This window comes from Ursus maritimus, unplaced genomic scaffold (genome assembly GCF_017311325.1).
Source record: "Ursus maritimus isolate PB19 unplaced genomic scaffold, ASM1731132v1 scaffold_14, whole genome shotgun sequence".
In the NCBI taxonomy this organism is placed as follows: Eukaryota; Metazoa; Chordata; class Mammalia; order Carnivora; family Ursidae; genus Ursus; species Ursus maritimus.
Window position 1 is genome coordinate 55,638,526 of NW_024423786.1, and position 12,078 is coordinate 55,650,603.

The 12,078-nt window shown below is 46.7% G+C and overlaps 1 protein-coding gene across 5 annotated transcripts in view; it reads right to left on the bottom strand.

Annotated features, from left to right (window-relative positions):
• Positions 1 to 12,078, bottom strand: part of LOC103681660 (zinc finger protein 14-like) — a 79,691-nt gene that overhangs the window by 49,749 nt on the left and 17,864 nt on the right. For 2 of the 5 annotated variants that reach the window (XM_008711235.2, XM_040629646.1), the window contains 3 exons: positions 8,909 to 9,035; positions 3,061 to 3,241; positions 254 to 2,645 (listed from right to left, as the gene is read on the bottom strand). The exons of 1 other annotated variant lie outside the window; for it this stretch is intronic. In XM_008711235.2, coding sequence (XP_008709457.1) covers positions 1,202 to 2,645; positions 3,061 to 3,241; positions 8,909 to 9,035 — 1,752 coding nt within the window. In that variant the 3' untranslated portion in view covers positions 254 to 1,201. Of the gene's footprint in view, positions 1 to 253; positions 2,646 to 3,060; positions 3,242 to 8,908; positions 9,036 to 12,078 lie in introns of those variants that run through there. 2 more of the 5 variants (XM_040629645.1, XM_040629647.1) reach the window with 2 other exon arrangements.

Sequence of the window (12,078 nt, forward strand, 5' to 3'; positions counted from 1 at the left end):
GAGCCTGATGTGGGGCTCGATCCCAGAACGCTGGGATCACGCCCTGAGCCGAAGGCAGACGCTTAACGATTGAGCCACCCAGGCGCCCCCCAATATGAGAATTTTAACAATTATTCATTCAATGAAAAGAGAGAACTGAAGTGAAAATATCTTTCTTTTTTAATTTAAGATTTATTTATTTATTTTGGGGGGGAGGGGGCAGAAGGAGAGGAAGAGAGAATCTCAAGCAGACTCCGAGCTGAGCACGGAGCTGATGTGGGGCTCGATCTCACAACCCTGAGATCACGATCTGAGCTGAAACCAAAGAGTTGGATACGTTAACCAACTGTGCCACCCAGGCCCCCTGAAAATATAGCTTTCAATACTAACGACTGAAAAGAAGAGGTAATACAGAATCAGGAAATGCCAGTATCCGCAACACGCAACAGAAAAGAACGTTCAACAGGACAAGTCTCATGTCATGATCATACACTAGGAACATGCTGGAATGTACAATTCAAGAAATCCTTTTCTAAAATTATATGAAGTTGTATGTATCTTCCTCCTGCCCCAAACAGACATATTCTTGTCACCCCTGGGTCCAAGAGACATTGTAATGGAAAAGAGACATGTTACACGTATCCACGTGATTACCTCAAGTCTGAGATAACAAAGTGTATGCTGTACAGATGTAGAGGACAAAGAAGGACACTTACCACCATTAGTGTTCATATCAGTGACATGAACTGGGAATTAGGACACTTCGCGTCTCTATTAAGGAAGAGGCACTTGCAAAAACAAAGCCATGTTTGTAACAATGAAACGATTTCTGTCCTGTCAGAATCTTCATGAACAAAACACATGAAGTTAAATATTGGAAGTTTTCCCAAAATTGTGTCCATTCAGGCTCACCTCTAGTGTATTGGCTTGCATTTTAAAAACCACTTATAGGGAGTATTAAGTGCTTTCCCACATTGTGTCTGTGCTCCCAGACGGATGAGATACCTGAAGGCATTTCCACGATTCTTAAGTTCACAGGATTTCACATCACGGTGCTTTCACACGCGTCCTCAAAAGAAGAGGGACAACTGAAGGCTTTTCCAGGGTGTGGACATTCATACAGTTCTGCCCCGTGTCATCACACATACCTGCGGGTGTATGGGACACTGGAAAGTCTTACCAGAGTCCTTAGATTCAAAGGGATACTGTCCACTGCGATTTCTCACGTGCTCTTGAAGGGAGCGGCGACTAGTGAAGGTCTCTCCCCAGCGTGTTTCTTCATATGCGCTCGAAGGGATGAGGAAAACTTATACGCTCTCCCACACTCTTTACATTCCACGTGTCCACCCTCTGTATGTCTTCTCACATGTACCAGAAGGGCATAGCGACGAATGAAGGCTTTCCCACACTGCGGACATTTATAGGGTCTCTCCCCAGTGTGCGTCCTCATGTGTTCTCGCAGGTCTGAGTTATACCTGAAGGTCTTCCCACAGTGCTCACATTGATATGGTCTCTCCCCTGTGTGCGTTCTCACATGTCCTTGCAGATTTCCAAGATGTATGAAGGATTTCCCACATTGATGACATTCATAGGGTCTTTCCCCAGTGTGTGTCCTCATATGTATTCGAAGGTCTGTGCGATCCCGGAAGGCTCTGTCACACTCCTTACATTCAAAGGGTTTTACTGTACTGTGCGTGGTCATGTGACGGGTAAAATGTTCACACTTCCGGAAAGTTTTCCCACACTCCACACATTCATAGGGCCTTTCCCCTGTGTGTGTTCTCACGTGTACTAGAAGGGAATAGTGACCAGTGAAGGCTTTCCCACAGTGCTGACATTTATAGGGTCTCTCCCCATTGTGTGCCCTCATATGTGCTCGCAGGCCTGAGTTATACTTGAAGGTCTTCCCACACAGCTGACATTCATATGGCCTCTCCCCCGTGTGTGTTCTCACATGTTCTCGCAGATTTCCACCATCTGTGAAGGTCTTCTCACACTGCTGACATTCATAGGGTCTCTCCCCAGTGTGTGTCCTCACATGTACTAGAAGGTAGGCCTGACGACTGAAGGCTTTCCCACACTGCCCACATCCAAAAAGTCGTTTCTCAGTTTGATTACTTGAGTAATCTTGAGAGTATGAGAGGGAAATGTAGGCTTTCCCACAGTCTGTACAATTACTGGGTTTCACTCCACCGTGAGTTCTCACATCATGTGTAAGATCAGAATTATACGTAAAGGCTTTCCCACACACGTCACACACATGGACACTCTGTCCACAGTGACTTTGCACATGATCCTGAAAGGATGAGGTGTGAGCGAAAGCTTCTCCACATTTCCTGCCCTCTAAAGATTTTTTACTATCGAGACTCAAGTCTGTCCCAGTGTCCTGGTGTTCGTAGGGTTTCCCGCCAAGGTCTATGTCAACATAAGGGCTGTGGCTCGAGACACAGCTGCAGGCCGGCCCACATTCCGCACAGGGACTAGGTTCGTGACACCACTGCTGAGATGTTCCTGGATTCTCAGGGAAAGAACCATCTCTGAAGGCTTCCCAGGATTTCTCTCCAGCAGGACAATCCTCAAGCACAGTAAGACCTGTAGTCTGGTTTACGGTTTCTCTGCACTGATTACCTTCATTGCTCTCCCACACATGCTCCGCCCAATGACTTCTGGTCAAAACAGGAAGGCACACTGTTAGGGAATAATGATTATAACCCAACTCCTTACTAATGACCTACTGATACTTATTAGTCATTATTTGACTACATAATGGCCATTTCCAAAGAATGGGCATGTTTGTGGCACTGTCTCCACGGTAACAAAGTGAAACAAGCTTAATGCACTGGCTGAGGACTCAAATATAGTCCTAACACTCTGGGTTTCTCAGATATAGTTCTTCTCACCACTGTTTCCAACTGAATTAGTTTTCAGAGGATCAATATCTAGAATGCGCTCATTGAAAACTTCACCTTGTGAAAATTATCATTATACATTTACTGAGGCGTGCTTTCAGCTATCCTTTGATTTCAAGTTAGTCTCACAATCTGCCCAGACCCGTCCTTCTCCTGCGGGAGTGTCACTCACCTCAAATGCCCTTCCTGGGTCTGGGTCTGATCTCCGCTGCTATGAAATTTCCCATTTTCTCCAAAAACAGAACACGAATCATTTCTTGCAAATAGGCCTGTTTTCTCTTCACTGGGTAGCTCATTCTGCAAAACACTCCACTGAGGCCTTGGTGCGCTCCTTTTATCCTGACTGGGACAAACTGCAAAAATTGGTAGCGTAGTTTAATTTCTTGGGAACGATCTGATGTTTGAAGGTACGAAAATGGATCCTATGTTGACTTCTATTCATATACTGATCCCAAAGTGGAAATGAGGTTCATCAGGAAGAACAGATAAGCGACCAAAGAAAAATTCTGAGGATCCTAGTGATTTGGTACTTTGGCAGTAAGAGGAAAAGCGTATGAAGGGCAGCCCGTTTACTCAGAAATACGTCAAAAACGATGGAGACTAATGTGGAGATCAGTATTATCAGAAAGGAAAGCAGAAAGGAACTGGGCAAGACACACACATCCGCACCCTACCTCTGTAAGAGGAATACATTAAGGCTTGCCACGTGGGTGAGGATGGATGAACGGTCCAACTTGGAAGCCAGGTAAATGACAAAATCACCCTTCTCGAACAAAACTGAGTCACGTTTCTAATGGACATGTGCAAATGCATTCCCTTCTCCGGAACCTGGTCCAACCGAGGCTTGGTGGACTGTTCTGAAGGCACAGGGCCCCCTGTGAAGCCTGCCTGGACTGCCCCACCTGCCCCTGGGAGGTCGGATGTGCGTGCGGCTGCTGCCCAGCCCCTGGAGAACAGTGCAGCATGAGGGAGGATTTGAAGGGTAACCAGCAATCTGGAGGATGGGCTCTTACTTTAGTGTTCAACTTCTTTGACGATGGTGAGTGTGGGCTTCTTTTCTTTTTTTTCTTTTTAGTGGGAGTATATTGACCTATAATATTAGTGTCAGGTGTACAACATTGTGATTCGACAATTATATACATTACAAAATGCCCACCACACTAAGTATAATTACCACCTGTCACTATAAAAAACTACTACAGTATTATTGACCATATTCCCTCTGCTGTACTTTTCATTCCCATGACTTAAGACTTATTTACTCATTATGTTGAGAGAGAGCCAGGGAGTACCCGGGGTGGGGAGGGGCAGAGCGGGTGAGATCCAGTGAGGCACCACCCCCCTGATATTTAACAAGTGCAGCTCTGTACGGCTAGTCCCCTTCATCTGTTTCACCCATCTCTCCTTCCCCTTCCAATCTCGTAAACACCGATTTGTTCTCTATACTTTAAAGTCTCTATTTTCCTTTTATTGCTTGTTCATTTTGTTACTTAGATTACACAAACAAATAAAATATGGTGTTTGTCCTTCTCTCCGATTTATTTACTTGGAAGAATACCCCCTAGGTCCATCCATGTTGTCACCAATGGCAAGACTTTATCCTTTTTATATGGCTGAGCAACCGTCCCTTGTATGTAGACATACGTCTTCATTATCCATTCATCTATCGATGGACACGTGGGTTGCTTCCGTATGTTGAGTATTGTAATGAACGGCACAGTGAACGTGGTCACGTACATACCTTTTCATGTTAGTTTTTTTCCTAAGGTGAACTACCCAGAAATCGAATTAAGGACCATATGGTCTGTGTTTACTGTTTTGTGGAAACTCCATACTGTTTCCCTCACCGTGGCTGCAACAACATACCTTCCCACCAGCAAAGATGAGTTTCCTTTTCTCCACATTCTCACCAACACTTGTTACTTCTTCCTTTTGACACCAGCAGTTCTGGCTGCTGTGAGGTGATATCACACTGTGGTTTTGATTTGCACGTCCCTGATGACTAGTGACATAGGGCAGCTTTTCACCTGCCTAAGTGGCCATCTGTGTATCTTCTTTGGGAAAATGTCTATTATGTTCCTCTGCCCCATTTTATATTTTTCCTTTTGTTTCCCTGGACTGAAGGGATAATTCCACAAAAACATAGCTGAGGCCGACGTCCACGAGTTTAATGCCTCTATTTTGTCCTAAGAAGTGTATGGTTTCAAGTCTTACACGTGGGGATGTAACCCACAGAGCTGACCTCTGCGTGAGCTGTGAGAAGGTGGTTTCGTGCTTTCTGCAGGTCGCGGCCTCGTTCTCCTAACACCAGTTATTGAAGAGACAGTCTTTCCCCCATTGTACATTCTCAGCTCATTTTTTTGGTAGATAATTTGACCATATAAACATGGGTTTCTTTCTGGACTCTCTATTCTGTTCCCTTGATTTCTGGGTCTGTTTTTGTGCCAGTACCACACTGTTTTGATTTTTTAGCTTTGTAGTACAGTTTGAAATCTGGGATTGTTTTACCTTCAACTTTAATATGTTTTCTCAACATTGCTTTGTTTATGTGCAATGTTCTCTCTTTCCATACAAATTTGAGGGTTTTTTTTGTTTTTTGTGTTTTTTTTAAAGATTTTATTTATTTGACAGAGAGACAGCCAGCGAGAGAGAGAACACAAGCAGGGGGAGTGGGAGAGGAAGAAGCAGGCTCACAGCGGAGGAGCCCGATGTGGGGCTCGATCCCGTAACGCCGGGATCACGCCCTGAGCCGAAGGCAAACGCTTAACCACTGTGCCACCCAGGCACCCCAAATTTGAGGGTTTTTTTGCTATAGTTCTTTGAAAAACACTATTTCTTTGTACAGGATATGGATTGCATTGAATATGTAGACTGCTTTTCACAGTCTGAGCATTTTTTAACAATATTAATACTTAAAAGGCATGACCAAAGTATATCTTTCTATTTATTATGTCATCTTCAATTCTATTCATTAAATGTCTTATTGCTTTAAGAGTACAGGCCTTTCAACTTTGGTTACATTTATTCACAGTTTTTTATTATTTTTTAAAGAATTGAACATGGGATTGTTTTCCTAATTTCTCTTTCTGACATTTGTTATTAGTTATAGAAATGCAACAGAGGGAGATGCTGGGGGGCTCAGTAGATTAAGCATCTGCCTTGGGCTCAGGTCATGATCCCAGGGTCCTGGGATCGAGTCCCACATTGGGCTCCTTGCTCAGCGGGGATCCTGCTTCTCTGTCTCCTTGTGCTCTCTCTCTGACAACTAAATAAATAAAATCTTTATAAAAAATGCAAAAGAGTGTTGCTCAGTCGGTTAAGCATCTGACTCCTCATCTCAGCTCAGGTCTTGATCTCAGTGTCATGAGTTCAAGCCCCATGTTGGGCTCATGATGGGCACGGAGCCTACTTTAAAAAGAAAGGAAGAAAGAAATGCAACAGATTTTGGTGTATTCATTTTGTGTTCTGCAACTTTTCTAAATTCATTTCTTAGTTCAAATAGTCTTTTGCAAAGTCTTAAGGATTTATTTTATTATTATTTTTTAGGGACAGGGGGAGGGAGAGAGTGAGGTGGAGAGAGAGAGAGAGAGAGAGAGAGATGGGGAGGGGCAGAGGGAAAGGAGAGAGAATCTTAAGCAGACTCCATGCCCAGTGCAGAGCCAAACGTGGGGCACAATCTCACAACTCTGAGATCACAACCTGAGCCAAGTTTTAAAACATGAACTTCTTATCCCCACAACTTCACCCTACAACATTCCCAGCCTAGCAGTTAAAAACAGGACAACAGCTATCATCTAGTCCAAGACTTGTGAGCCATTCACGAGGCGTCGCACCCCTACACCCAACCATGCCGAATCCCTATGTCATCCTGGCACCATTCTTCCAAACAGCCTCCACTTTATGTTCCTGGACCTAAAAGACACCGTCTTCTGCAACTTCAGTTTGCATCTGAATGGGAACCCCTTGTGGGCCAGTACTCCCACAGGGATTCAGGGACAGCCCCCATCTGTCTGGCCAAGCCATCTCTAAAGAGTCACAAAACTCACAACTTGAGGGGGGAACTACCCTCCAACATGTGGACATTTTGCTCATTTGCTCCCCCACTGAAGAGATGGCCATTCCTCAAAACAGTCACTTGGAACTAATTAAAGTCCTTCATAACTCTGTCTCTTTAGGACAAGATGCCTTATGAACTGTCATTTCCAGAATATTTCAAGGTAAAGGACTTTCCCAGGTGGCTGAACAAATAGCCTCCCCTCGCCCTGCACATATACCAGCCCCGGTGTCCACCAACCTCAATGAATCCAACCAACACTCTCCTCAGATGCCACCCCGCAGGGATACAGATACCTCCTCTCATGCTTGTCGACACCTTCCCAGGGTGGACAGACGCATTCCCAACATGGACTGAAAGGGCAACTGAGCGGTCAGCAAACTTCTGCATGCAAGTATCCCCTGATCTGGCCTCATCTGAAGTGACAATGGACTCTCTGCTGTGGCCACCATAGCTCAATCTGTCGCCAAAGGACGAGGTATCAAATACCAGCTCCACTGTGTTTGAAAGCCACTGTCCTCTGGGAAGGAGGAAAGGGCCAGCCACTACCTATAAGGTATTATTTAAAAACTCACACAAAAAAACATCACTGAACCAGAAAGAAGCCTTGCCCATTTCCCTTCTCTGTAGTCGTGCAGTTCCCAAGGGGGCCCCGGGGTTTGAGTCCTTTGGAAGTCCTCTGTGAGCAATCCTCCCTAACTACAGACCTCTTGGTACATCCAGAGACTCAAGGATACGAAGTCATATTATCTCTCTATCCAAATTTCAACAGGTTTTAAAAAATACAGCCTAACAGTTTCCACTCTCAAACAAGAGGCACCTTCTCTGTATGAACCTAATGACCAAGGTCTAATCAAGGTCTGAAAAGAGGGCTTCCCTAATTACCAACTAAAGCCTATGTGGAAAGGGCTTTTCCTGGTTCTTTTATCTTCCCCTACAGCCATCAAGGTACCAGGAGTCCCTGCTGGATCCATTGCTCCACAGTCAAATCCTGGAATTATCCCCTGGCAAATACCACGGATGCCTATCCTGTGATCTCATCAAAGATCTAACACCACTCTTCAAAAAGATTCCATGAAAGACAAGTCTTTTTTTTTTTCTTCTTCTTCTTCCCTGTGTCATCTTATCAGAAATAGGGCTTGCCATAGCCATCTTTTGCTTTTTATAACTCAACTGTCTTCTTCACCCATTGGCCCAATGGTTACTAATCCCTACATCCAGGGTCTTCACATCCCTCTCTGCCTTAAAAATTAAAGATTCAATAACAAGGGAACACCTGTCTTCCTGGGTAATCTGTCCGCAAGTGCTTACAATTACACCCTTACTCCCTCTGTTCCCCTCACTCTAGGAGCTCTCCTCATGTTACTGTTTGGACCAAAACTAATCAATATGTTGCGATTCTTTGTCTCCTCCAGGCTATAGGCCATCAAGTTCCAACTGGTCCTTATCCAAGAATATCAACCTTTAGATGCCTACGACATTTTCCCTCTCCGAAGTTCCTTGAAAGGACACCAACAGACACCACCACCTTCTCTCCTCGATACTCAGGAGGTGATGGACTCCCCAGATCTTCACAATACCCCACACAACACAAGCTTGAAAAAGGCAGAGTGGTCATCACCCCAATTCCCAATGATTTGGATGCCAATCTCTTGAGGGGGGAATGGCAGGCAGTTAGCATGACAGGAGTAAGGAGGGATAAAGCAAGTGCCGGCCACACCCAGAGCTACACCGGAGACCACATTCACATTTACACAACTAGGGACTCTCCCACTTGGATCAAGACTAACACATGAAACTTTGTCTTCACGGGAAAGGTGTGTGACCCCGCGTGGTTTCCATGAAGGCTTGGACCACGTCTGTCTCTTCGCCAACGTATCCCCATTCCTCGGCCCCAGTAAGATCGGACACTCGTAAGAAACATTCGTTCCCTAAAACTCTGGTGAAGGGGTGGAGCCATGCTTACCCAGGGAGGCCAGGTTCCTGCAGGTCTCCAGCATCACGTCTCTGTAGAGCCTCCTCTGACCCCCGTCCAGCAAAGCCCACTCCTCCGGGGTGAAGTCCACCGCCACGTCCGCAAAGACCACCGCCTCCTGAAACATCCCACAGATTCTACTCAGCAACGCTCCCTCCTCACCCACGTGTGTGGGAGGTGGGGGCGATAGGCAGGGAACTGCACTCCACTCCTAGGACCCGAGTCACACCCGTGTGGGAAGTGACAACACCTCCACTGCCATGCCCCCACTGACGGGAAGGGCTGGGAACCCGAAGCACGGGGTGATGGCGACGGCTGATACAGACTTACATACACCCCAATACAGGCTGTTCTTACTGAGACACAGCGGATCTGAGCACTCCGGTTCGGTAAAGAATGAAAAATCAGACAGCACATCTTTGACTTGCCCAGAGATGATTATTGCCTTGTCAGCCCAAGAACTGGAACCAGAAGGTCAGGATGTTGTGGACACGTGACTTGAGCGGCTCTCTCCTTGGGAGGCAACAGGGTCAAGGAGCCTGGTGTAGTCCCCTCTACCCCGGCAGAGGCAGACGTGACCCCTTCCCCGGATTAGGTGGACTGTGAGCACGGACACAGGGCCCAGGGGCCCGACACACCTGGTTCATAAGAGGAGTTCTGGTTCTTGAAGAATCATGGAAGTTAGAGGGGCCTCAAGTATACACCCCAGTGCCCAGAATTCAGGGAGAAGGGCACCAGAAAGAGGAGTCCCTGAGAGACTGATGGTAACAGAGCCCAGGGTGACTTTGACAGAAGGGGGAACATAATGTAGGGGCCGCTTTCAGGCAATGAGCTTGAGCAATGGAAAGACAAGCAGCAAGGCAACGGGCCCACATGACCACACAGCTGACCGCTAACAGGCTCATTAAGGGACCCACCTCAAAAGGCCCAGAGGCCCTAAGTAACCAACGGACTTCTTACAACCAGGCACAGTTACCAAACAGGGAAAATTCCATAGGATCACATACTCCCTCACAATCCCCCATTACTATAGTCCCCCACCAGCGCCTGTAGCAGACAGACTCTCCTCTGCTGTCCTGTGTGCGGCTCCCTTGTGGTGTATTCAATAGACTTCTATCTCCTTGTTCTGCCTTGGGGAATTCTTCCCCCACCCATGCCACCAGCTCCACCCAATCGGTCGCCCCCCTTTGGTGGCCTTTTCTTTTCTTTCTTTCTTTCTTTCTTTCTTTCTTTCTTTCTTTCTTTCTTTCTTTCTTTCTAAAAAAGATCTTATTTATTTATTTGAGAATGAGGGAGCGAGTGAGCGACAGAGAACACAAACAGGGTGAAGGGCGGAGGGAGAAGCAGGCTCCCCACTGAGCAAGGAGCCCAATGTGGGACTCAACCCCAGGAGCCTGGGATCATGACCTGAACCAAAGGCAGACACTTAAATAACTGAGTTACCCAAGCACCCACATTTGGTGGTCTTTACGGAGACCCTCTACCTTGAAGGGCTGTGCCCCTATCCTACGGGAATTTCTCGTGACTTTCCTTTGGTGAACTGACTCCAGTACTCACTGGGGAACTGATGACCTTTGGGTAATGTTACTCTTCAGTGAGGATCTGAAGCCCCCCAGGGAACCCACAGGACCACCCTCGCCTGAAAGGGTGAGGGATTTCCCCTCTTACCCTTTAGAGGGGGACCCTTCCCTCCCTCTCCTTTCTCTTTTCAGACTCTTTGAGTGCTCCTCAGACAACTGAAGGTCTCTGGCCAGGGCGGCAACCTGGTGTGGACTGAAGGTCTCAGAAGGAACAGGGGGATAGCCCACACCTGAGAGGGTGAAGGGACCCTTTTCCTTGCATTCTCTCTCTGTTCCCAAGGTCTGTTCCCAACGTGTGGCCCAGCTGGCAAGGACAGCTGGTACAGGGCTAATCCGCACATGTTACAGACTTGGCTGGGGGCCTTTCCTGATCCGGGCTGATCCCTCCACTTCATTCCTTTATTCCCATGCAACGAGCTGCCACAGTGAGCCCTACACGCTCCTACACGTCTGAGTGGTGAGTCCTCCCTTCCTTTTTCTGACGCAGATTAAAGCCACCCAGGGTCTGGCTCTCCCTGTTGCAGGGGACACCCCAGCAAGGATTACTAGTGCTATTTGTCCTGACCTTCTCTTTAGTGGAACACCCTAGTAGGGTCAGTCACCCCGTGTAAGATCTGGTCCTTCCTCAGGTCAATAGACACCCTGACTGAAATCACAACCTTGGGTTGGAGCCCCACTCCCCTTGGTGGGATGCCCCTTCGGAAACCAGCAGAAGTGCTTTCCCACGATGGAACAAACCCCCTCTATTCCTTTGGACTCTCCCTTGGGATGTATTAAAAGTGGAATAACATTGGCCCTTGATACTTGAGGAAAAACATCTCATCCTTTCATGTCATGTGTCCTGGCCTCAGATCAAAGGGTATGGCCCCTCCATGGAACCCTTTCTTTTTTTTTTTTTTTAAAGATTTTATTTATTTATTTGACAGAGATAGAGACAGCCAGCGAGAGAGGGAACACAAGCAGGGGGAGTGGGAGAGGAAGAAGCAGGCTCATAGTGGAGGAGCCTGACGTGGGGCTCGATCCCGTAACGCCGGGATCACGCCCTGAGCCGAAGGCAGACGCTTTAACCGCTGTGCCACCCAGGCGCCCCCATGGAACCCTTTCTTATACTATTTTTCAGCTTGACCTCTTTTCCTAGAACTCCAAATGGTCAGAGGTCCCATATTTGCAAGGCTTCATGGCAGTGTCCCCCAAATCCCAACCTCCACAAAACCTGTAGGACGCATCTTGCTTAGTTTCATGGCCCCTCTGTTCCTGTGGACATTTGAGATGGTCTCTCTCTTATTCCATCCCATCATCTTTCCCCTGCCCCTGGAGGACTCTGCTGGACTTAAACCCCCAACTTTAGATTTTCCCACAGGTACCCCAAGTAAAAATCGACAGTGGGGAACAAAGTGATTGACTTTTAGGGGACACAGTTGCAACACATTTAGTATTAAGTTAATTTAAGGTTGCTCATGTAATCAAAACATGCGTTTTTAGAGTTACTCACATTACACATAAAACTTGTATTCTACCAAGATTTACCAAAAGTAAAATAAGCTCATGTTATCTTTGTTGCAATTTGTCAGCAAAAGATAG